The following is a 26781-nucleotide window of genomic DNA, read 5'->3' on the forward strand; positions in this document are numbered from 1 at the left end:
GAAATACTGATTCAACTTCTTTACTCAAGTAAAAGTAAAGTACAGGCTCTAAAATCTACTCACAGTAAGAAAGTAAAAGTAGCTCTTTGGAGGATGTTTCTACCAGCTATTTTTGTGCAGAGCTAAATGAACCTTCTGCTATATTAATGTCATAATAAAAAAACATTATTTCATGAGAATACAAACTTAATTTCAATTCTAATTCTAATGAATGCACTCAGCTTGAATACTTTTATGTAGAACATGAGCAGAGAAAAAGAAAGAGAAAAAAATATATATTTGTTGTTACCTGCATTGTAGAGGGTGACTCTGCCTCATCATCTAAACAGAAAAATGAGTCAGGTTGAAGTGGGATTCAGCAGGTGGGGGAACACTAAGCTCTGTTGTAGTGGCTCAGCGTGGGGAAAAGAGTCCCAGCTCACAGTAATTTCTATTGTGAGCTCCAGCAGATTTTCTTTGTGTGCAGGCTGTGATCGGCTGCTGCTCTGAGGTTTACTGCTCTGTGTGGATTTACATGACAGTTCAACAAGATATTTCATGACCCATCTTCCATCCCCTACACTGAGAGTATGGAGTTGGTATAAAAGGCTGAATTCAGTGAATGAATCTAAGCTTCATCAGCTTAAATTCAGACTCATCTCTGCTGTGCACCACTCCAACACAGAGCTTTACTGTAAATTCACTACAGTACAGTAATCTAACCTGTTTATCCTAAACTAAACTGCAGTATTTTGAATAACACAAAGTTAGAACACCTCAGTTTCTTTGCAAGACATCTCACAGTATGAAAAACCACAACTTTACATCATATACAGATTCATTTGAAATGACCTGCAAAACATTACTCCATTTATTTTGCTCTTCTTCTGTAGCACTAGCTAGATGCTGAAGTACTGCGACCACAACTTATGGACATCTGTACTCATTCTGGCCCACTGTCAGCCCTGAGTACAGCAGTATAAATGATGCATAAATTATATGGTTTTGCCTCTTTCATGTCTATTTATGCGATAAGCTCTGGGGACGGATACACCGATACAATTGTCCCTTATCTTATTCCCCCATTTAGGCTCAGATCAGTTTGATGTTTGAAGGTGCGTAGTGACCGGAAATGAAAACTTCTCTCAGATGTTAAACCTAAAGTAACGAATCTGTTTTGAAAATGTAAGAAGTAGAAAGTACAGATACTTGTGTAAAACTGTAGGGAGAAAAAGTAAAAAGTTGTCAGAAAAATAAATACTCAAGTAAAGTACAGATACCTGAAAAATCTACTTAAGTACAGAAACAAAGTATTTCTACTTCATTCCTTCTCACCTCTGATGGTGACAGAGAGCTCTAAACACATCTGTGCAGAATCACCTAAATGTTCTTGATGGCCTTGAAGGACACAGCATGTGATTAATGTATGAAGTATTCAGTGATCAGACATTTTTATCATAGAAGACACCACTGCATCAGGATAGAAATGGATGAAGGAGATTACATTTTGAAATATTTTGGATTAAACATTCTGAGAAAATGACTGATTCATTTATAAATATCATCAACTGTTTGACGCAGGACACTATCAGAGTCAGAGCATTTCCATAGAGAGCCACTTTGCATCAGCAGCACCATGCTCCAGTGCTCTGGGAGACTTTATAGTCCTGAGAGTTGAACACTGGATGACTGACTGCTGTCCTTCATCACAACAGAAGCCACAGAAATCGTCCTCATCAAAAACATGACTTTGATCTGCATCCTCATCTGGACTCTCCTCTGCTGCTGCTTCACAGGTAAAGTCCAGAGAATCAAACTCCTCTCCTCTATCAACATCTGTCCCTCTGAAATGAAGCTGACAAAACCATCAAGCTGCTTTATGTTTGTGTCTCTGTATCCTCAGAGTCCAGAGGACAGATCACAGTGACTCAGCCTGGAGCAGTGAGCTCTGCTGTGGGAGGATCTGTGACCATCAACTGTAGGACCAGTCAGGATGTTTATAACTCCAACTTTTTAGCCTGGTACCAACAGAAAGATGGAGGCATCCCCAAACTTCTCATTTATGCTGCTAGCAACCGATATTCAGGGATTCCAGCTCGTTTTACAGGCAGTGGATCAAATTCTGACTTCACTCTGACCATCAGTGGAGTCCAGGCTGAAGATGCAGCAGTTTATTACTGTCAGAGTTATCACTATCCTAACAGTCAGTATGTGTTCACACAGTGAAAAACAGTCGTACAAAAACCTCCCTCAGTCAGACTGAACAGAAAGTGAACTGACTGCTGATAGGTTCAGATCATTTTAAAAACTCAGAGAACAAACACACAACACTTTTGAACTTGCACAAGGAGGAGAGATCCGTTCCTTGAACTCAGCTCGCGGCTGAGCGGAAGTTATCTGTCCCGGGGAACTGCTTTCTGCGCAGCGCTTTTATTCGGATTTTCACAATAAGATCACGTGGGTTACATCAAACACAGTTTACAGCATGTAATAAACAACATTCTTGGCTTTTTCCTTACCATATATGGTCGTAAGCATACTGTGACATGTGCGCATGTAACATGGCGTATACGAAACACGTATCCTATATGTGTTCTCTGCAGGCCGAGAGCAGCCTGCAGGTAACTACAACTTCCTTTGTAAGAAATACCACCACGTGTTCCCATTTCAAACATAAAAACAACAGTATCATATGTACATAGAACAACTTATAGAAAATATACAAACAGAAGATATGATAAGTTATAATAAACAGAATGGAATTTATACCATAACTCCAACAACTGCTGCAGCTGGAAGATACTGCAGAGACTGATACAGTTCACTGAGGACACACACACACACACACACACACACGAATGAACATTTATCAAGATGAGCTTATTACGTGAAAAAAATGACTGACTGTCAGAGATCATGATCCTGTTCATTTTTGCTTTTTATTGCTTTGCCAAAAAAATTAAGACAAGTTTCATGACATTTGTATTAGAAAATGCTTAGTCATGACCTTTGACCTCAGGTTCACAGTGGATAATCTTGTAAGTTTGAATTATTGTTAAACTCTTTATACTCTGTATATTTAACATTTCAGTCCATCTTTGCAACATTACACGTCAGCATTGATAAATCTCTGAAAGCATCACTTCCACTGTCAGGATCAATTCTGTCATCATTACTTGAGTCCAATCATCTTCTTGCCCTCCTTCTGAGAGCCAATCAGCTTCTGTTCTGTGTGCTTTAAATCTCAGCGCTCTTCTTTCATTCTGCCTTTCAAACTCTCATTGGTGCGACCCGCCTCCTCCCCATCTCCACCTCATCCTGGACAATCAGAGATCCTCATTCAAGTCTCCACCTGCTTCATCTCTGCCAACACCAGTGTTTAAACTCCAGCCTGCTGTGAGGCTCCATCAGAGTTTAATCATTTATTGCCAATAATTGATTAATCAGACTTTGATCAATCATCTTAACTTGTTTTAAATGATCTCTCCTTAAAGATAGGGATGACTCTCTGCTCTTTAATCTTTATTATAGATTGTTTCACATGGTCAGAATAAAATGCAGGTCAAAGAACTGCTTCAAGACTAGAAATTATGAAGAGATTAGAGTTAATCTGCCACTGACATGGCCTCAGCATCTATCAAATATATTAAATGTGGATATAAGAATGAATTCAACCATTTTACACAACATTACACTCAATGTGTTCTGCTGCCATTTTTCTTTTGGTCGGCTTAATAAATCTTACAAAATGTTTGATATTTGTTAAACTCAGGGAGTCAAAGAACATGTTTACTCAGTACATTTTTATTCTTTTGAAAAGTTCAAATATCAGTTTTACAGCAGACAATCACAAAAGGATCAAACTAGAGGAGATTGTTTTTAGCATTTTTTTATCCTTATGAGATGGAAAATATTATGATTTGATTTTTTTCTTTTAATGTGAGAAGAAAAAGAAAGAAAGAGACAGAGAGAGTTGGAGCACACAGAGAGCAGTAGCTGAAGAAAAGCAGGATCAGAGTCCCAGTGAGTCACATCAGGACTGGGAACACTGGTCTCTCCTCAGTGTCTCTGAGACCAGAGCCTGGGAGCCCTGGGTGGCCTCACAGCTCACAGAGCCCACCTTCCCCCACTGGTCTGCAGTGAGTGTCAGGGTGCTGCTCCAGCTGTAGCGGCCGTCATTGTGCAGCACTGCGGGAGTCCTGCTCTCCTCCCCTCTGATGCTGCCACTGCTGCCGTCCATCTTCCAGGACAGCCTCCAGTCTGAGGGGAAGCCCTTGTTGGCCAGACACATGAGCGTGGCCTTCCCCTGCTGCAGCTCCTCACTGGAGGGACCCAGCACCTTCAGGGCGGGGAGCACATCACCTAGGAGACACCAATCAGCTTAGAGCACAGGAACCACAACTTGATGTTCTCCTTGAAGAAGTTTCTGCCAGATGTTTTTCTGCTCCATCACTCACTCACTCACACATTGTTTCACTTCCTTTAAGAAAGCTCTCATGCACATCAGCACAGAGAGAATCATCACAGTTTGACCAATATTTAAACAACCAGAGAGCTTCACAGGCAGCAAAAATAACACACATTAAAAAACAAAACACATTTATCTGCAATTAAAGGCCTGAGAGTAGAAATGAGTCTTGAGCAAAGACTTAAAGGTAGAAACTGTTCGGGCAGCTCTAATATGAAATGGTAAGGCGTTCCAGAGACTCGGGGCAACGACTGGAAAAGCTCGGTCAGCTCTATGTTTAAGTCTAAATCTTGGAATATTGAGGATGATCTGATTAGCAGACCTCAGCGCTCTGACAGGAGTGAGAACATGAAAAAGGTGCCAGCACATTTCAGAGCTTAAAAACCATCAATAAAATCTTCAAATGAATCCTAATATTGACAGCAAGCCAGTGAAGAGAAGCTAAAACTGGAGTAATATGCTCACTGACTGAAGGAATTAGTGGAAACAAGAACAACTACTCATCAGCATCAAATGTTCTTCATAGAGGTTTCAAATGTTACTGAACAGTTCACATAATTCCAAACTAACTTTGAAACATCTGACACGATAAAAACATCAGAGTTTAAACTTGAAACTTCACAGTTTCAGTGAAACAAAGCAAACATGACGAGTCTGACAACAAATGATTATTATAGAAAGAAAGAAAGAAAGAAAGAAAGAAAGAAAGAAAGAAAGAAAGAAAGAAAGAAAGAAAGAAAGAAAGAAAGAAAGAAAGAAAGAAAGAAAGAAAGAAAGAAAGAAAGAAAGAAAGTTTTGAATCTACATTTCCAAAGCTGACTTAGTTTCTCAGAGCAAAAATGTTTCTAAAATAATGAATCATGAACATGAAAAGTTTCCTACATGCTGAATATTAAAGGAAATGAAAGGAATGAAAAGAAGAAGAAATCAAAGAGTTCTAAGACTGACTTACTTCCAACATCCAGTCTGGTTCCTCCACCAAACGTCCACCACAGTGATACAAACTCACTGAGCCGCCGTACAAAAACCTCTGACTGCACAGAGACACGGCTCTCTGACTCTGAGACAAACAAACTCAACAAAATCATTCACTGTTTGTACAGTTTTGTCAGCTGATGTGAAAGCTGAAAATATTTCAGTGAAGAATATATAGATTTGGAATGTGTGACTTTGGACTTTTGTTGTTTTGGGGCTTTCTTCTGATATCAAACACTCACAATAACACAGTGGCACCAATTCATAGAATGTTCACTGGATTTAAAAGGTATCCATGTAAATTAAGACCTGCTTGATTCCCCAACAGTGATGGTATAGTTACCTTGAAAAAGTAGTCTGACTACTGATTACTGATTACACCTTTAAAAAGTAACTTAGTTACTTTACTGATTACTTAATTTTAGAAGTAACTAAGTTAGATTACAAGTTACTTTATTAGTTACTTTCAACAGTTGTTGTGCCAAAAAGTGATCGTCTGTCATAAAGTGATTCAGATGTTTCTGTGTGTTTTTATGTGTAATGTCTTTGCTTATATTGGTAAACAGTGCAGTCAACATGATTTATGAAGGGCTTATATGTAAAATGCAGAAATAACTTGTTGTTCAACAATCTTTAGGAGTCTGTGTTATTATACCTACATTATAATTAATCCTGTGCTTTTTGGCCACTTCAAATATCTTTATAGATCTTTGATGTTATATTTATTGTGATTTCTGCAGCCTTCTTTGCCAGATTTCTGTTTAAAAAAACATTTTTAATGTCAGACAGTTTTTACCTTGAAAAAAAAACGAATATATAAAAGTCACTTTGCCAAAAACTGAGTGCAGCTTCTACCTTGTGATAGAAATGCTGTTTCTCATTCAAAAGGACCTGATATCATTCATGAGAGATATGTTTGATATATGCTTCACAGATATAGTTCAACAAGTCATTTACAGACATTTAAATAAAGGGAATGATTTTTTTGGCAACTACCGAAAATTGCTGTTTGGCAGACGATCACTTTTTGGCACAATACCAGCCTCTACTACATACTATCGTAGAGGGCTTTTCAACTTTTTCAGCTCTCTCCCCACTTATTGGCTTGTACCAGAAGTCCAGCTTCTGTTGTTTGGGTCCTGGGGGCCTCCTGCATGAGCTCTGCTTCGCTCCACCTGTTGCGACTCGCTCTGTAAGTTTGACTGCGGCAGATGTTTCCTCATATTTGACGTGGTGTTTTTGGAGCTAGATAGCACTTTGTTGGCAGCACAGAGTGCACAACTAACTTTGATGTTGTCATCTTTAGCTGACACAAACTCACAATACTGCCTGTATTTCAGCTAGAAAACGCGCATCTCTCTCCTCCCTCCATTGGTTACAGTTGTTTCGCTGTGCTGTTGTTGTCCTCATGTTGAAAAACGGGACTTAACTGTCGCATCTGCCAGACGTCACTCCCCGAGACGCAAGAAGAAAACAAAAATGTATCTTTGTACTGAGGAAAATGACAAAAAATAGTAACGCACAGTGACTTTGATAAGGAACTTTAATCTGATTACTGGACTGCAAATATTAACCTGTTAGAGAAAAAAGTAGTCAGATTAGAGTGACATCACTGTTCCCCAAGATCATTTTTTGTATAAAATATCTACATTTTTATTTTCAGAGACCACAGGTTAATTGTAATATATCTGTAAAAATTGAAAAATAAGACACGTTTCCATTTGATCCTCTGATAAACTGGCTGATCCCCTCCATAGAAAGATGCATATGTATTGACAAAGGACACAAAAACATGTAAATACTTCAGTGCTGAGCCGCCACTGAGACTCCAAGACTCTGAACTCTGCTGGAGGGATGAAGGCCATCCTCCCAAAACATGCAGATGGAGAGCTCTGTCCAACACATCGCTCCAAAATCTCCCAGAGTTCAACTGTGTCGAGCTTTCATAATAATACAAAAGAAAAACAACACTTTGGGCTCTTTATTAAACTTTTTGAACACATTCACCACAATGATGTTCTGCTCTGATGGAGAAACAGTGAAACCAGCAGCATTGACCTTCTTCCATCTGTTCTCCATGTTAAAGAAATGATCCTCTTCTGTTTGGATGTTGATCATCTTTCTCCAAGCTGGATTGGTCTCAATAACTCTTCTCCTCTTTCTCATGTTTCCAGGTTCATCAGGAGAAATCATCCTGACTCAGACTCCTGAAGCTCAGTCTGTTGTTCCAGGACAGAGTGTCTCTATCAGGTGTAAATCCAGCACACTGATAGGTGATGACATAAACTGGTACCTGGTGCTTCTGACTTCTTCTTGAGTTTTGATTGTTGATATTTGCACACCTGGCGACCTGTGCAGGGTGTACCCTCAGAATCAGAATCAGAAGACTTTATTGTCATTATATGTCAAACATACAACAAAATTACATTCCAGAACACCCATCAAAGAAAAGACCAACAAATCAAGCAAACAGGGGGGGGGGGGTCTGCGGCCTTGCAGCCATCAAAGGCGCTGCTGTTTTAAAAAAAGATGGAAACATAGCGAACACAATGGGGTAAGTGAGAAGAAAATAGCATCTCATACTTTGCCCCATACCAGGGCAATATATGAGGTTAGAAAAACCTCTGCATAGCGTAATGTGAGCACATATACTGTATGGGAGTGCTAGGGTGGGGAGGAGTGGGGAAGGAAGGGAGCCAGTGGAGGCGAGTGGGTTCGGGTTACTGTGGAGCTGACCCAGCTCCCCCCTCCAGCAGAACCAGGCTCAGGGGGGGGCAGTCATCTGCCGCGACCGGTTGGGCTGAGGGAAAAGACATGCTGTGGAAGGGAGCCAGAGATTAATATCAATTAATGATTAAATGCAGAGTGGAGTATAAACAAAGTAAATAAGGTGAATGAGAAACAGTGCATTATGTGAACCCCCAGCAGACTAGGCCTATAGCAGCATAACTAAGGGGTGGTTCAGGGTCACCTGATCCAGCCCTAACTATAAGCTTGATCATAAAGGAAAGTTTTAAGCCTAATCTTAAAAATAGAGAGGGTGTCTGTCTCCTGAATCCAAGCTGGAAGCTGGTTCCACAGAAGAGGCACCTGAAAGATGAAGGCTCTGCCTCCCATTCTACTCTTAAGTATCCTAGGAACCACAAGTAAGCCAGCAGTCTGAGAGCGAAGTGCTCTGTTGGGGTGATATGGTACTATGAGGTCTTTGAGATAAGATGGTGCCTGATTATTCAAGACCTTGTATGTGAGGAGAAGGATTTTAAATTCTATTCTAGATTTAACAGGGAGCCAATGAAGAGAAGCCAATATGGGAGAAATCTGCTCTCTCTTTCTAGTCCCTGTCAGTACTCTAGCTGCAGCATTTTGGATCAGCTGAAGGCTTTTCAGGGAGCTTTTAGGACAGCCTGATAATAATGAATTACAATAGTCCACCCTAGAAGTAATAAATGCATGAATGAGCTTTTCAGCATCACTCTGAGAAAGGATGTTTCTAATTTTAGAAATATTGCGCAAATGCAAAAAAGCGGTCCTACATATTTGTTTAATATGTGCATTGAAGGACATATCCTGGTCAAAAATGACTCCAAGATTTCTCACAGTGTTACTGGAGGCCAAAGTAATGCCATCCAGAGTAAGTATCTGGTTAGACACCATGTTTCTAAGATTTGTGGGGCCGAGAACAAGAATTTCAGTTTGATCTGAATTTAGAAGCAGGAAATTAGAGGTCATCCAGGCCTTAATATCTTTAAGACATTCCTGCAGTTTAACTAATTGATGTGTGTCATCTGGCTTCATTGATAGGTAAAGCTGAGTATCATCTGCATAACAATGAAAATTGATGCAGTGCTTTCTAATAATACTGCCTAAGGGAAGCATGTATAATGTAAATAAAATTGGTCCTAGCACAGAACCCTGTGGAACTCCATAATTAACCTTAGTGTGTGAAGAAGACTCCCCATTTACATGAACAAATTGGAGTCTATGAGATAAATATGATTCAAACCACTGCAGTGCAGTACCTTTAATACCTATAGCAAGCTCTAATCTCTGTAATAAAATGTTATGGTCAACAGTATCAAAGCTGCACTGAGGTCCAACAGGACAAGAACAGAGATGAGTCCACTGTCAGAGGCTGTGAGAAGATCATTTGTAACCTTCACTAATGCTGTTTCTGTACTGTGATGAATTCTGAAACCTGACTGAAACTCTTCAAATAAACCGTTCCTCTGCAGATGATCAGTTAGCTGTTTTACAACTACTCTTTCAAGAGTCTGTGAGAGAAAAGGAAGGTTGGAGATTGGCCTATAATTAGCTAAGACAGCTGGGTCAAGTGATGGCTTTTTAAGTAGAGGTTTAATTACAGCCACCTTGAAGGTCTGTGGTACATAGCCAACTAATAAAGACTGACTATCATTTTTAAGATAGAAGCATCAATAATTGGAAAGACTTCTTTGAACAGTCTAGTAGGAATGGGATCTAACAAACATGTTGCTGGTTTGGAGGAAGTAACTATTGAAGTTAACTCTGAAAGATCAACTGGAGCAAAAGAGTCTAAACAAATACCAGCAGTGCTGAAAGCAGCCGAACATGAAGAATAATCTTTGAGATGGTTATGAATAATTTTTTCTCTAATGTCTAAAATTTTATATGTAAAGAAATCCATGAAGTCACTACTAGTTAAAGTGAAAGGAATACTCGGCTCTACAGAGCTCTGACTCTTTGTCAGCCTGGCTACAGTGCTGAAAAGAAACCTGGGGTTGTTCTTATTTCCTTCAATTAATGATGAATAGTAAGATGTCCTAGCTTTACGGAGGGCTTTTTTATAGAGCAACAAACTCTTTTTCCAGGCTAAATGAGCATCTTCTAATTTAGTGAGACGCCATTCCCTCTCCAGCTTTCGGGTTATCTGCTTTAAGCTGTGTGTTTGTGAAGTATACCACGGAGTCAGGCACTTCTGATTTGAAGCTTTCCTTTTCAGAGGAGCCACAGTATCCAAAGTTATACGCAGTGAGGATGTAAAACTATTGACGAGATAATCGACCTCACTGGGAGCAGAGTTTAGGTAGCTGCTCTGGACTGTGTTGGCACTGAAGAGCATAACAATGAAGGAATTAGATCCTTAAACTTAGTTACAGCACTTTCAGAAAGACTTCTACTGTAATAAAACTATCACTAAGCTTTTGCTGATTTTTGTTTTGTTTTTGGTGGTCTTGGACCAAACCACCTCTATGGGGATGGGGTTTTGGGGGATGACAGGAAGAAGAGAAGCTGCAGAGGGGCATGTAAGACTGCAACTCAGCTTCCTGGTCTCAACGCTGGGTAGTCAATGTCTCAGCTTTCATAGAATTTAAATATTTCAGTACACTTTTGGGAGGATGAGTCATTTTAATTAAAGAATGCAGATTGTGTCCGGAAAATGAATCCATTATGAACAGATCTGGACTGGATGAGCTGGGAAATGACTGTAGCCGGTGTGAATCCGTGATCCTGGTCCGTTTGGATCCTCCTGCTGTGCAAGCGGACATGGTTTCTGATCCATTATAGAGCCTATGATCACCGATTTAGGTTATTTTTTTTTTGTCATGAACACCTGCGTGGGATGTTGAGAATGGACCCACAATGCAATACTCAGAAGTCGAGATGAACTGAAGATCATCTTTATTGCTAAGATCTGAAAAAACAGACTAAATTAAAGCAGTTACAGAAGGTCAAACCATGAATACACATGTCCACACACGAGGCAACACAGCCATGAGGGAGCACATAACCAAGAATGGAGGGAAAACTGAAGAATAAATACACACAAGACAATGAGGAAACAAGCAACAGGTGCAAAAGCCAACTGAAACTAATTACAGGAACTGAGGCAAGAGGAAGCAAAACTGGGCAAAACACACACGGAACATCAATCATTGATCAGTGTGTTCTGTGTCTAAAGCTTCATACAGATCAGTGTGATGTAACAGTGATGCTGCAGTAACTACAGTAAATGTTTCAGAGGGACTGACAGTCTGACAGCTGCAACTGGGCTCATTATAAATCTGTGACATCATCGCCGTCTCCGTCCTTACAGCCTGTTGACGAGTAAACGACTGTAAAAGCTTCATGTTACGTACAAAAATAACAAACTAACGTCTAACTGGGATTTCAGTGCTTGTAGAAACACAAACATCTGCAGATGAATTCGCTCCTCTGATGATCTGACAGCTACTTTATGAAGGAGGAAATGAATGGGAGTGTCAGACAGGTGGCTCAAGTGCAGCAGGAGGGGCGGAGTCAGAGAGACACTCAGAGTTTGTTTGACCAGGTTAGGTTCACAGTCTGTTACCATGATAACAGAGGTCAAAGTTCATGACAACGTTTTCTCAATAACTGTTCCACTTTGGCTCCTCTTTACATATTTATTTTAAAATAAAAAAAAAATTTATATTTGTGTCTTTTTTTTTAAATGAGACACTAAAAAAGTCTCATATAAACATCAATTAGGTTAGCATAACTTTACACTTTAAATTTTTCAAATCCTGTAACTGTGAGGAAAGTTCTATCCATCCATTTTATTCTGCTTATCCAAAGTTCAGTGATGGCAGAAGCAGGAAGCAGGTGAAACAGCTTCCTGCTTTTCCTGTTTTATTCTGTATAAATTGATGAATTGTAACAAAGTCATCACACATTCTGTGATTTTCTCTTTGTTTGTGTCTTCAATTGTGTCTCTGTTCTATGTGTTTGAGTTTAACTTTTAACACGTGTGTGTGTGTGTGTGTGTGTGTGTGTGTGTGTGTGTGTGTGTGTGTGTGTGTGTGTGTGTGTGTGTGTGTGTGTGTGTGTGTGTGTGTGTGTGTGTGTGTGTGTGTGTCCTCAGTGAACTGTATCAGTCTCTGCAGTAGCTTCCAGCTGCAGCAGTCAGTTCACTTTCTGTTCAGTCTGACTGAGGGAGGTTTTTGTACGACTGTTTTTCACTGTGTGAACACATGCTGACTGTTGATATAGTGCAAACTCTGACAGTAATAAACTGCTGCATCTTCAGCCTGGACTCCACTGATGGTCAGAGTGAAGTCAGAGTTTGATCCACTGCCTGTAAAACGAGCTGGAATCCCTGATTCTCTGCTGCTAGCATAATAAATGAGCAGTTTGGGTGGTTTTCCATCTTTCTGTTGGTACCAGGCTAAACGGTCAGAGCCATAAACATTCTGACTGGTTCTGCAGTTGATGTTCACAGATCGTCCCACAGCAGAGCTCACTGCTCCAGGCTGAGTCACTGTGTATTGTCCTCTGGACTCTGAGGATACAGAGACACAAACATAAAGCAGCTTGATGGTTTTGTCAGCTTCATTTCAGAGGGACAGATGTTGATAGAGGAGAGGAGTTTGATTCTCTGGACTTTACCTGTGAAGCAGCAGCAGAGGAGAGTCCAGATGAGGACGCAGATCAAAGTCATGTTTTTGATGAGGACGATTTCTGTGGCTTCTGTTGTGATGAAGGACAGCTGTCAGTCATCCAGTGTTCAACTCTCAGGACTATAAACTCTCCCAGAGCACTGGAGCATGGTGCTGCTGATGCAAAGTGGCTCTCTATGGAAATGCTCTCACTGACTCACACAGGGATCAATATGATGATGCTGTTTATAAATGAATCATTCATTTTTAACCCTCCACTCTTTAACAGCCTCACTCTGTAGCTTCATCATAATGTGTTCACTTACTTTCATCAAGCTGATGTGTTCAAGATTTTCAAATGATGATGTCAGTCTGGGTGGTTACCTGAACACAGGTGCAGAGCACAGTAATCAGGTTAAGAACAGGAAGTTTCTTTAACAGGTTAGACAGCAGTTTGTTCTTTTCTTTCAGGTGTGTGATCAGCAGGGTGGAGACCTCAGACACACTCCACCCCTGGAACACAAAAACACACTCACACAAAAACACACTCACACAAAAACACACTCACACAAAAACACACTCACATCAACAGGAGAGAGAGAGAGAGGGCAAGTCAGCCCAAGAGAGTCACTGACCATGACAAAAAAAAAAAATATCTTTCATATATTTATTGACATTTATTGTATTTTAATTCACATTAAGAACATTACATTAGTTAAATAAGTACTGAAAAAGGAATATTTTAGTCTGTAATCACAGGTCATTTTAATGTTCATGGTTATTGTGTATGAATGTGTAACTTTTGATTTGATGCAAAAATGCAAACTGCAGATAAAAGTTACTGCTGATGACTTTGTGAAAATTAAAAAAGCTTTATATTTGGATTTCAACTAAATTTTTCTGTATTAAATGACTAAATAAATGAATGAATACAATTTCATTTTGTAGAGACAGTATTTCATAGTAATGCACGACAAAACTCAGGAAGGAAGTTAACATTGAAATGACCTTGGAAATATCCGTCCATTTATTCTCTTCCGCTTATCCTGGAGCCTATCCCAGCTGTCATAGGGCGAGAGGCAGGGTGCTGTAAGGCTGTCAGCAAATTAATCAGTTAGGACAGCCTGTACCAAAACAATTGTAGTATCTGAAATTTGGCTCCGTGACCGGCCTTGAATTCACGGTATTTGGAAATGTAGATTCAAAACTTTCTTTCTTTCTTTCTTTCTTTTTTTCTTTCTTTCTTTCTTTCTTTCTTTCTTTCTTTCTTTCTTTCTTTCTTTCTTTCTTTCTTTCTTTCTTTCTTTCTTTCTTTCTTTCTTTCTTTCTTTCTTTCTTTCTATAATAATCATTTGTTGTCAGACTCGTCATGTTTGCTTTGTTTCACTGAAACTGTGAACTTTGAAGTTTAAACTCTGATGTTTTTATCGTGTCAGATGTTTCAAAGTTAGTTTGGAATTATGTGAACTGTTCAGTAACATTTGAAACCTCTATGAAGAACATTTGATGCTGATGAGTAGTTGTTCTTGTTTCCACTCATTCCTTCAGTCAGTGAGCATATTACTCCAGTTTTAGCTTCTCTTCACTGGCTTGCTGTCAATATTAGGATTCATTTGAAGATTTTATTGATGGTTTTTAAGCTCTGAAATGTGCTGGCACCTTTTTCATGTTCTCACTCCTGTCAGAGCGCTGAGGTCTGCTAATCAGATCATCCTCAATATTCCAAGATTTAGACTTAAACATAGAGCTGACCGAGCTTTTCCAGTCGTTGCCCCGAGTCTCTGGAATGCCTTACCATTTCATATTAGAGCTGCCCGAACAGTTTCTTCCTTTAAGTCTTTGCTCAAGACTCATTTCTACTCTCAGGCCTTTAATTGCAGATAAAAGTGTTTTGTTTTTAAATGTGTGTTATTTGTGCTGCCTGTGAAGCTCTCTGGTTGTTTAAATGTTGGTCAAACTGTGATGATTCTCTCTGTGCTGATGTGCATGAGAGCTTTCTTAAAGGAAGTGAAACAATGTGTGAGTGAGTGAGTGATGGAGCAGAAAAACATCTGGCAGAAACTTCTTCAAGGAGAACATCAAGTTGTGGTTCCTGTGCTCTAAGCTGATTGGTGTCTCCTAGGTGATGTGCTCCCCGCCCTGAAGGTGCTGGATCCCTCCAGTGAGGAGCTGCAGCAGGGGAAGGCCACACTCATGTGTCTGGCCAACAAGGGCTTCCCCTCAGACTGGAGGCTGTCCTGGAAGATGGACGGCAGCAGTGGCAGCATCAGAGGGGAGGAGAGCAGGACTCCCGCAGTGCTGCACAATGACGGCCGCTACAGCTGGAGCAGCACCCTGACACTCACTGCAGACCAGTGGGGAAGGTGGGCTCTGTGACCTGTGAGGCCACCCAGGGCTCCCAGGCTCTGGTCTCAGAGACACTGAGGAGAGACCAGTGTTCCCAGTCCTGATGTGACTCACTGGGACTCTGATCCTGCTTTTCTTCAGCTACTGCTCTCTGTGTGCTCCAACTCTCTCTGTCTCTTTCTTTCTTTTTCTTCTCACATTAAAAGAAAAAAATCAAATCATAATATTTTCCATCTCATAAGGATAAAAATGCTAAAAACAATCTCCTCTAGTTTGATCCTTTTGTGATTGTTGTAAAACTGATATTTGAACTTTTCAAAAGAATAAAAATGTACTGAGTAAACATGTTCTTTGACTCCCTGAGTTTAACAAATATCAAACATTTTGTAAGATTTATTAAGACGACCAAAAGAAAAATGGCAGCAGAACACATTGAGTGTAATGTTGTGTAAAATGGTTGAATTCATTCTTATATCCACATTTAATCATGGAGTTACACAAGGTTCTGTGCTAGGACCAATTTTATTATTATTATCATTTTATTATTATTATTATACATGCTCCCCTTAGGCGGTATTATTAGAAAGCATTGCATCAATTTTCCTTGTTATGCAGATGATACTCAGCTTTCCAACTGAATCAGCAGGAACAATAACTTATAATAATCAGCCTGGAATTTTATTAGGCTGGTAACCTTTAGCTTCAATATGTAAAATCATGCTGCTGTGAAATGATCAACTAAAGCTATAGAAGAGTTGAGAGTCATTTAATTAAATCTGCTTTTAACAACCTTCTACTTTGCACTACTCTGTCTCTCCTCTTCTGATTTGACTTCCTCTTGTGCAAGGTCAGGCTTTTATCATGCTGCTCAGTGCATAATTCAGTAGGTTGTTGTTTTAAGAGCTTTTCACTAAAATCATTCCTGTGCTTAAAGCTTTGTCCCACTCTGAAGAACAACATTAGCTTCTCATAGTGTCAGCACATCATCATGATAAACTAGAAGTGTCTCAGCACATGTTAATGTGTAACCCAATGCTGCCATCTAGTCATGTTAAACAGAGACAGCAGAAACACAGGTGATGGGTAAAATCACAAGTTCTTTGGATCATTGTTCACTCATTTTGTACTGCTTGTACAAAAACCAGAAAGCACACTGATGTGCTTTTTCTATGGTTTTTCACTCACTTAGCTTGAGCAACATGATAATGGTCTTTACAGTCTGAACAGCAGTGAGTATGAACAAATGAGAGCACAACCACAACAAACATTCAGTCCAACAGGAACAGTAATCTCATCAAATGTACAAATAATGCAGCATTAAATATATTTCAATAAGCATCAGTACAGGTCTGGTGCTCATCTTTTGGGCCAAGGAGTTAAGTAAGTACATTTTATTTAGCCGTACATTTTCTTCTACTTTTCCAGTTCAGGGGGCTGGAGCCTATCAGAGCTGCCATAGAGTGAGCTGCGGGGTACACCCTGGGCAGGTCACCAGTCTGTCATAGGGCTAATCCATCCATCCATCCATTTTATTTATATAACATATTTAAAACCAAAGGGATTTACATGAAATAAAAGGAAGGTGATGTTTGTTTGTCCTGTACTCTTGTCCTCCTTCAGCTGTGCATATTTGGTAAAATCGGTCCGGTTCAACTTGTCTGATGACTACTGCTGGTTTCCAGTGGTTCATGCTCTTGGAGACAAATGCTGTTGATGTTGGTGGTAACCTCTCCTAGTGTGAACATCTCTGTGACTGGCAACTTTTGGCTCAAGTTGCTGGTGAGTGTTTAGTATGACTGAGTGCAAACTGATGAACAGCTGAGCTGGTGATCTAAAGCTGGCAACAGGAGACTCGGGCAGGGTTCCCTCTGATTGGCTCTGGCCTTTTCTATCAGTGATTTGGCACTCTGCACAGATTTCTCTCTCTGGGGATGATGTGAAGTGGTGGTTATGTGAGTAAAAGCTGCATTTCAGCTGTGACACTGGCATGGGTAAATGGTCTAGTTCTTATGTAGCGGTTTTCTACTTTTCTTGAGCACTCAAAGGACTTTATACAACGAGTGCAGTACACTTTGGAAAACAGGCTGGAATCAAACCACCAACCGAGTTTTCTTTTGGTTCATCTCATTTCCTCTCTGTACCCAGCTATATTTTGATTTTGTCTGCTTTCTTTAATTCCCTCATTTCTGTCTTTCAATATTCTCTTGTCCTTAATTTTTAACAGTGTCTCTTTCAATGACTGACCCCTGACCTTTAACAGTAACTCAGTGAAACATCTCTGCTGCGGCCATCATTTATCAGTGAAGCTGATCTTAGATCAGATGAGAAACAGTTAAACTGGGAACAGGCTGTACATGCAGAGCCACACAACACTGAATGATTTTCAGAGAAAATAAATTAGTTCTCATTCTCTCATCAAAAGATCTAATTGTTGCTTTGTTTTCCTTTTTTCTTTTCTTTTTAACTTTTTAGTATGGAAAGAAATTGTACCAAACTTTAGGTCAAATTATCTCAGGATATTAAGATCTCAAGGGGTTAAGAAAAGATATCACAATACAAACCACCACACAGTGTGAAGGTAACTGACTCTCAGTCCAGTCTCAAACATGAACTGTTTCAATTGGCCAAAAGCTTAAATGTCCTTTACTGGGGCCAGATGCAGAGGTGGTTGTTGTAGAAGCCGCTGTTTACCAGCTCAAAGGTTAAATTTAGGCTATCTTCACACCTGCTGAACAGACGGTGACATTTTCTTAATGAAACTCACTGATCCTCCAAAAACTCAGCAACCTTAGGAAACACTTCAAGAGTAGTGAAACACAGGAAAGAAAACTACCACCACTACATTCTCACTCCTACAGCTTTATCTCCTGTATGTATGTACAGGTGATAAAGCTGTAGGAACCAGACCCATCTCAACAAAGTCTGGTAGCTCTGATCTTTGCTCAGCTTTACTTTAATTTTGCTGTATTTTTAAAGATTTTTTTTGACAAATACTGATGGATACTTCTGTGGGGAGAAGAGTTTACTCATGAGAGGAGTTTTTTCATTGAAATGGTGCAAACCTGGAAGGTATCACCCTATTCCAGCTTAGATAAAGAGGTGGTTGCCGTGCTGGTTCAAAGGTGAAGGCTTGCAAGTGCCAGCAGTCATCATGAGAAATGTCAACTCTGCCCATCAAAAGTGATGAGCTGGAGATATTGGTGAAGACTCAGGAAGTATACTGTGAATGCAGTCTCATGTGTTTTGCTGAAACATGGTTGAATCAAAACATCTTAGACTCTAATGTGGATCTACCTGGTTTCACCCTCATACAGTCAGGCAGAGATGCCTGACCAATATTTCTTGCATCAACTTGCAACTAAAATGGGACGCCTACCTGAGGAGCAACATGAACAGGGGATAAACTGAGCTGGTGTTTCACTATCTCAATAGCTGCCTGTTACCATGCTGCCCACACATACTTTAACTTGGGTAAGTATGTCAAAGGTGCTATTACTGAAGAAAGGTTTGGGACAGAAGCATCTATAATAACCAGCTGGACCAAGAAACCTCGTAAGCTCTGCTTCAGTAGCCTGAGCTGGATAAGCCTGAACGGTGGGAACCTTGGTTTCAACCAGCTGCATCTGTCCTTGCCCCACCACTTTACTCAAGCATGTGACAGTGGCTCTATCAAACTCACATCCTCCAATAAAGGAATGTTTCATCATAAAAAGACAAGCTCAAGTCTTTTTTGCCAACCAGATGAAAATTGTGCTCTGAAGTAGTTTCAGTCTGTTGATTGCTTTTAAATGCATTTCACTGAAAAGACGCACCACTTTAAAACCCAGTAAATATGAATTCATTTGTCATTTAAAAAAGTCATAATCCTACTCTTTGATTTTGACACACACCCGATGGCGACGTTGAGCATAGTCAGATGGTGCGTGGGAATTGAGGGGACCCAAATTTTCAGTGATAATCTTCCAGACACTGTCCCAGCTCATTTGCGATCAGTTGTACAGTCAACCGTCGCTCCCCACGCTCAGTATTGGACTCGGTCCTGCTTGTTGAAGGCCTTCCCCCCTTGGGGTTGTCTTTCACATCCTCGCGTGCCTCTTTGAACCTCTTGTACCTATCAACAACATGTAAGCGTGACAGTCTCATCTCCATACACTTGCTGCTGTATTCCTAATGTACTCTGCAGTATTCTGACAGATTTTCTGAACCAAACCAGAAATTTCAGGTTGGTTTGTTACTGTGAGGTTGGTTCGTTGCTATAATGATGTTGATCCACTGACGCCTCATCAGGAATGGTCTCAGAGGAAGGGTGGCAGTCAAGAAGATGTTCTTAAGGTAGGGAAACAAAGAGAAAGGACTGAGTTCTGCCAGATTACACAAGAACTGGACTGAAAATCAGTGGCAGCAAGTCTTCTGGTGTGATGAATCCAAATTAGAAATTTTTAGTTCACATCATTGTCAATATGTACAGAGCAGGTAGGAGAGAGGTAAAACTGAGTTTCTACAGCCATCTGTAAGGCACAGTGGAGTCTCTCTCATGGTTTGGGGCTGCACTTCAGCCAGTGGTTTCAGGTATCTTGTGGAAACTGATGGAATTATGAACATAGAAAAGTACAGTTAGATTTTAATCCACCATGCAATACCATCTGGAAAGCATCTGATTGGCAGCTGCTTCATTTAGACACCGCCAATGCAGGAAAAACACACCTGGACAGAAACACTGTAAGGATTGGCCTCATCAGAGCCCGGACCTCAGTGTTGGTGAACTGTGGGATCATCTTGACAGAGAAAAGAACAAAATACAGCAACATCCAAAGAAGCGCTTTGAATGTCCTTTAAGAAGCCTGGAGAACTGTTCCTGAAGACTACTTACAGAAAGCAGAGAACGCTGCCTCGGAGAGTTCAGGCTGTGATGGAGAATGAAGGTGGTCACACCAAATATTGGTGTTCAAGCTCGCTAGAATTCTGCAAACTGTTGTTGCCTTATATACTTATATATGTGTGTTTGCACTTATTTCCCATCTTCATAGTAAAATATAAAGAAATAAGGAGTGGTTCAAGACTTTTGCACAGTACTGTATATACATTTATGAATTTCAGATTATAAAAATTATTTTAAAAGGGTCAGACAAATCCCTTCCTGCCTGGACCACAGCCATGTGGTCCTGGCACCCTAAAAAATAAATATTTTTAAAATGACAAAGCTATCAGCTGTTTGGGTTGATGATGAGGCAATGACCCTCCTCACATTAACGAGCTTCAGAGAAACAAAGAGCAAAAACTCTAAAAGGACTAATCAAAAGAAAAATTTGTTTGTTTAGAGCAGGAAACCTCATTTTATTATTTATTATACCTCATCTTATATATCTTTGTAACATCTGTCGCTCAATAATCAATACTCCTCATTCATGTTAAAGGCCCACAGTGCTGCACAGGAGCAGGAGGTTCACAGAAGGAACCAGAACTCTGCTGCAATAAATCTGATAAATATTGAACAACTTTATTGATCCACAAGTTTTAACACTGAACAAAATAAAGGTTGGAGCAGCTGGTTACCGTGGCAATGGAAATAGGAAGCAAAAACATCATCCACCATTTTTACTGGTGAGATATTTAACCCTAATGATGTCACTGACATGACTCCAACCCCAGGCGCTGACGATGACTCTTGTTTTCCATGTCAGCCATCTTTATTTCTGCACTGAGCTTTCCCGTTTCCACTCAGAGGAAGGAGCAGCGTCGGTGTGTGATGTCACAGAATGTCCAAACACTTCCTGGTTTCACTTCCTGTCTTTAAAATGTCTGTTTGACTCAAACAGGAGACGAAGAGAATGAACCGTCCCCTTGTCATGTTTTAAATGAAGTTCAGTTTGGAAACAGTTTCTGCAGTCCTAGTTAAACACCAATACAGTCCAGGTCTCCTAGATGGACTCGATCTGGCGGCGGACCTTCTCGGAGGCAAGGCGGTCAAGCCGCCGCTGACGGACCACAACGAGGATGGCGAAGAAGGCCATCAGAGCCAACATGGCCGCCTCGAACTTCCAGAACAGATGCTCCTCCATGAGAGTGGAGCGGCAACTGAGGAGGAAGAGGAGAATAATATAACTTCATCTGAATGTCACTTCCTGTATGCTGACTGAGTGGATTATTGACTATTAATCAGTGACTGAAGTGCACGCTCATCAGCCACCCACAAAGGGTTAAAAATGTTCTGATCTGAGGTGAAAGTCGCTCATGAACCACAGTTTTATGAATCCATGCCCACCCTGTTATAATACTGCTGTGTGAGACGATGATGTCATTAATATACTCTAAAAAGCTGGCCGGCGTTTCTACTACTGTGTGTACTGTGTGTACATACTATAGTTTAACATTTTAATAATATCAACACTTAGCAATAAATCAGGGGGAAAAAATAGATATATGTCAATTAAATATTTTGCAGTATTTTATGTTTTCGGCCCCGGGTGTGAAGCGTCCTCACTTGTTTACCCTTGAGGAGGTTGTATAACTTTGCCAAAGGAGACTTGTTTTGCCTGTGTTAGTGGCTGTTTCTGGAACCCTGACCCTTTGAAGTGGAGCTCGAATAAACTGCAGGTGCCACATGTCTGTTCATTGATCAGCTGAACCAGGACCTGGTCTCAGAGGCTGAACTCACCTCTTGTACTCCTCTTTGCTGGACCGGCTGCAGTTCACTCGCTCCACATATCCCGTCTGTCTGCAAGCTAACTGCGACTTCTGAAACACACACACACACACACACACACACACACACACACACACACACACACACACACACACACAGTTTCAGAGAACAGAGAAATTTGAGCTGTGTTTATGGTAAATGGCGCTTTATACAACATGCCTCAGTCACCCATTCATACAAGCACTTTTTTCTATGCCTCAGTGCTTTATTCTGCTTTTTCTGTATATAAGATATAGTTATTTATATATTTTTTCTTCCGTTATTAATTTCTTGTTATCTCTTATTTTTTTTTATTGTTAGATTTTCATTTATTTTTTACTATTCCTATTTATAGTGCCATTCCTATATAGTCTTTAGCATCATCTCTATTTCTGTAAATTGCTTAAAATACCCTGCTGCTCGGCAAGTTAATTTCCCCCTAGTAGGATCAATAAGGCTGGCTGACGGTTTGTCTTTCTATCGAACCACCAAGCTTCTGATTAGTAGATGGCCTGCTCTACCTCCTTACCTTCAGCCATTTATGTATTGAAAGTTGTATTTTTAAAGTGATGAAACACTCGGATGGAGGTTAGTTGACATCACCTGAAGTGATGTCAACTAAAGTAATTTCACTTGATTTTATTCTCCTCTGACATTTACTTTTATCCTCTGTGTTTTAATTCACCTCAATGTAACCCTTAAATAAATCATGTGACCATATCTGAGATGCCTTCACTGTTTGATGGCCAGATCAGCTGATCTCTGAGTCATGGTGCTCTGAGCGTGGACGCTGAAGTTACTCACGGCATTGAAGTCGTTGCAGCGCACACACTCCTCCGTCACCACAAACTCCTCCAGCAGCCAGCAGGGGACGACCTCGGGCTTCACTTCTGCCACAACAACAAAAACATGTTACTGACTGTTTGTACTTCCTGTGTGTAGCTGGAGGTGACCAATCCAAACAGGAAACCTGATTTGTTCTGTGTGAAGTGAACTTTCTGCAGTTGGATTAAAATGGATGAACAGCTCTGACCTGTCCTCTGACATCACTTCCTGTTTCCACACTTGTCTGATCCCATCTTACAAGTTGGCTTCTGCTGCTGGTGCTGTAACTTACTCTCCTCTCTGTATTTTTGTTCTTTTTTTTAAAGGAAACCTTACAGTGAGGACACACCTCATGCTGTTAATAGGGACAAATCTTTGAACAGAGCTAAACTGATGAGCCTGTCAGCGCCACTGCAAATATATTTACAGCAGCACTAAACCAACAGTTACACGTTACTATAAATTAGAAAAATATAACTAGTAAAAATTTAAGATTCTATTTTATTCCTGGAATCTGCCGTGAATTTTTTTTTCTGTGAGGTGGCGTGCTGGTTAGCACTGTTGCCTCACAGCTAGAAGGTCTGGGTTCGAATCCACCTTGGCCCGGGCCTGTCTGTGTGGGCTTTGCACGTTCTCCCCATGTTTGCTTGGTTATTCTCAGAGCTAAACTCCCACATATGCAGTTAACTGGTGATTCTAAATTGCCCACAGACATGAGTGTGAATGCTTGTCTGTCTCTCTGTGTTAGCCCTGCAATAGGCTGGCAACCTGTGCAGGGTGTACCCTGCCTCTCGCCCTATGACAGCTGGGATAGGCCCCCGCGACTCTGAACAGGATAAGAGGATGGATCGATGTTACATTTAGTTTTCATCCAGGGCTTTTACTGTGAAAGGGGCAGGAAAAAAACCACAGTGTTTCAGGATAATAATACAGGAAAATGCTGGAAAGAATATATAAAAAATAAAAATGAAAATCAGGCAGTCAGAAGTGAGAAGAGTTTTACTCCATATATTTTTACACAAATATCTGTTCTTTCTACCCTTCACATTTTCAAAGCAGGCTCGTTACTTTAGGTTTAACACGTCTGAAGGAAGTTTTCATTTCCGGTCACTGAACCTTCAAACATCAAACTGATCTGAGCCAAAATGGAGGAACAATAACATATTAAAGGACAACTGTACTGGTGTATCCATCACCAGGGCTTACTGCATAAGAACAGATGAAAAAGGCAAAACCATACAATTTTTGTCAATTTATAGCGCTGTACCCAAGGGTTAAAGTGGGCTGGAACAATCCAGAACATCAGCATCTAGCTAGCGCTACAAATGAATGGACAGGAGAGGTAGAAGAGAGGCGAGATATAAAGGTATGACTGCTCAGTGACATCTGATAACCTGGACATTTAAAGTTCACATTTTAAAATCTGATATTGGATCTGTATACGATGTGAAGTTGTGTCTTGCAAAACAAACTGAGGTAGGCAAACTTTGTGTTATTCAAAGGTTCCATGAAAATACTGCATTTCAGTGCAGGATAAACAGGTCAGCTTGCTGTACTGTGGTAAGCTTACAGTAAAGCTTTGTGGTGGACTGGTGCACAGCAGCTGTGCTGTTCATACTCATAGTTGGGTTAAATTGATTGTAGCAGAGATGAGTCTGAATTTGAGTTGATGATACTTCGATTCATTCACTGAATTTCACCTTTATACTAACAGCATGCTGTCAGTTTAAAGACAGAATAAACAGCATACTGTCAGTGTAGGGGATGGAAATCAGCTAAGATAGCTCTGAAAGACTGGGTTGCATCTTGATGAATTCATTTGTGTAAATCCACAGAGAGCAGTAAACCTCAGAGGAGCAGCAGCTGATCACAGCCGGCACACAAAGAAAATCTAATGGAGCTCACAATAGAAATTATTGTGAGTTGTGATTCTTTTCTCCACACTGAGCCACTACAACTGATCTTAAGGTTCCCCCACCTGCTGAATCCCGCTTTAACCCCGGACTGTACTCATGTTTCTGTTTAGGTGATGAAGCTGAGTCATCCTCTACAATGTAGGTAACAGCAAATGGAGCTTTTAAAAATCTTTTTCTATGCTCATGTTCTACATAACAGTGTCCAAGTTGAGTACATTCATTAAATTACAATTTAGATTTAAATAAAGTTTGCATTCTCATGTACTAATATTGTTTTATTATTGCATTAATATAGTACAAGGTTTGGTTAGCTTTGCACAAGAACAGCTGGCAGAAACGTCCTCAAAAGACCTACTTTTACTTTCTTACTTTGAGTACATTTCAGAGCCTGTACTTTTTCACTTTTACTTGAGTAAAGAAGTAGAATCAGTAATTCAGTTTTTACCACAGTATTTTTTAACACAAGTATCTATAATACTACTATTACTACTGCTGCTGCTACTACTTAAGTACAGTGCATGTGAGGTATTAGAGGCTTGTTTACCTCCTGTGGGTAACAGGTGTTTGACACGTACCTGTATCTGTTCCTGTAGATTTCTCCTCGCTTAGCAGCGCCGCGCCAAACACCCTGAAACACAAAAACACGGTTAAAGGTCATGAGATTTTACCGCAGTGCTGCCTGCACGTTTGAATGCCCTGTGACTGACCTAAGCGACACAAGGCCCCAGAACAGAGCATGCAGCATGAGGACGCGAGGGCGGCAGCAGGCGACGGGGATCCGACAGTCGCCCTCCATCAGTGTGCTGCCCCAGGACCGCAACGCCGACGCCACACTGACCGCCTCCTGACCGGTTATAGATCAGTTATTGATTCGTGGCCGTGTGCAGTGAGTCTGAGCTGCTGTCAGTCTTTCACCATGATGCTCGCACTGATCAAAGGTTTAAGGCTCCACGCTCCTGAGAGCTGAAAAATAAATGATCAGTCACTTATTAATCGATAATCACAGCCCAAACAAAGTGCAGATGATTAATGTTCGTTTTGTTTCTTATAAAAATCGCACAGGCAGATTTATTATTAATAATTAAACAACAAACGTGAATAATACAGTAGTGATCGGCAGATTCATCAACACAGAAACTGACCAACAATTTCTGGTTCTGTTTCACTGATCGATCAGCTGATTATCATCGATAATCCTGTAACTATAAACAAAGCGCTGGTTGTGTGTTATTATTATTGATCAGCTGACTGAGCTCTGCTAATGCTAATACGTGCTAACATGTTAACATTAGCATTAGCTCCACTAACCGTGATCCCCTGAAACAGCCGCCATGTTGGACTCAAGAAGAGCGGAACCTGAACAAAACGATCAGAACCACTAAGAATACGACCCCGCCGGTACCGAAAGCGAAGAAAGCGGAGAATGACCGCGAAGCAGCTGAAATCCACCGACTGTTGTTAGCGAACCTGCGCGCGGACTATACCGACAGGTTAACCATGAAACACCCAGGTAGCACTTCCGCCACGGCGTCTTCACAATATATGCGCCACCCATTAAGGGTCTCGGGAAAAGCGGCTGTTTATATTTATACATTGTTTATATACCTACACATCGAGTAAAACTGCTATTAAAAACACATATGTAATTACACTTACCTGGCCTCCTGATGAGTATGGCTGTAGATTTCGAATTATTAGATTTAAAAATGCAGAAACACATTTTCAAAGTTGAGCGCTCGGTTTTTAATATAGTTTATGGATTATTAAAATTATAATCAAACGTCATTTTAACTGATCATAAAGTCTGTCTAGGTTTCCTTGAACGTTTATTTTGAAGGCCACAGCGCAGGCGGAGTCTCATCCTGTTGTGCTGGAAACGTAAACGTTGGCTGGACTGGACGTCATCACTCCAGACATAGCCATTTACGTACATAGCATTGAGTGGGTCGGCCCGTTGCTGTGATATTATCAGCGTGTCTGCCATATTGGATGTGGCTATGGAAGCTTGTTTCCGCTGCTAAAATTAAAAAAAATCGTCAAAAAATTTTCTCGAAATTTCGAGTTAATAACTCGAAATAACTCGAAATTTTGAGTTACGGGTGGCGATTTTTTTTTTTTTTTTAGTGGCGGAAACGAGCTTCCATATTAGGGTGCAGGCATTAAACCAGGCGTGTGTATTTTTACAGCTACCGATGATCGTAACGCGGTTCCTGTGAT

At 40.5% G+C, this 26781-nt stretch overlaps 1 protein-coding gene, 1 pseudogene and 1 gene segment (V, D, J or C); 1 reads left to right on the plus strand and 2 right to left on the minus strand.

Moving 5' to 3' along the window:
- The first annotated feature begins 1723 nt into the window (after positions 1-1723).
- On the plus strand, positions 1724-15494 carry LOC115788825 (immunoglobulin kappa light chain-like; annotated as a pseudogene).
- LOC115788791 (Ig kappa chain V-III region MOPC 63-like) lies at positions 3768-12857 on the minus strand. The segment is given in 4 exon segments: positions 3768-4341; positions 5400-5437; positions 12389-12698; positions 12806-12857. Coding segments are annotated over 4 exon segments (729 nt in total).
- Positions 15495-20450: 4956 nt separating the features above from the next.
- Positions 20451-26438, minus strand: jtb (jumping translocation breakpoint). 2 transcript variants are annotated; one of them, XM_030741990.1, is made up of 6 exons: positions 26221-26438; positions 25272-25527; positions 25140-25192; positions 22628-22713; positions 21797-21876; positions 20451-21216 (listed from the first exon to the last, which is right to left on the minus strand). In XM_030741990.1, the coding sequence occupies exons 2-6, from the start codon at positions 25358-25360 to the stop codon at positions 21060-21062; spliced, it is 465 nt and encodes a 154-aa protein (XP_030597850.1). In that variant the 5' UTR covers positions 25361-25527; positions 26221-26438; the 3' UTR covers positions 20451-21059. The 2 variants fall into 2 exon arrangements, with proteins under 2 accessions (XP_030597850.1, XP_030597849.1); XM_030741989.1 differs by lacking the exon at positions 26221-26438 and adding an exon at positions 25873-26079.
- Between the last annotated feature and the right edge of the window lie 343 nt (positions 26439-26781).

The sequence above is a fragment of the Archocentrus centrarchus genome, chromosome 11, assembly GCF_007364275.1.
Source record: "Archocentrus centrarchus isolate MPI-CPG fArcCen1 chromosome 11, fArcCen1, whole genome shotgun sequence".
NCBI lineage: Eukaryota > Metazoa > Chordata > Actinopteri > Cichliformes > Cichlidae > Archocentrus > Archocentrus centrarchus.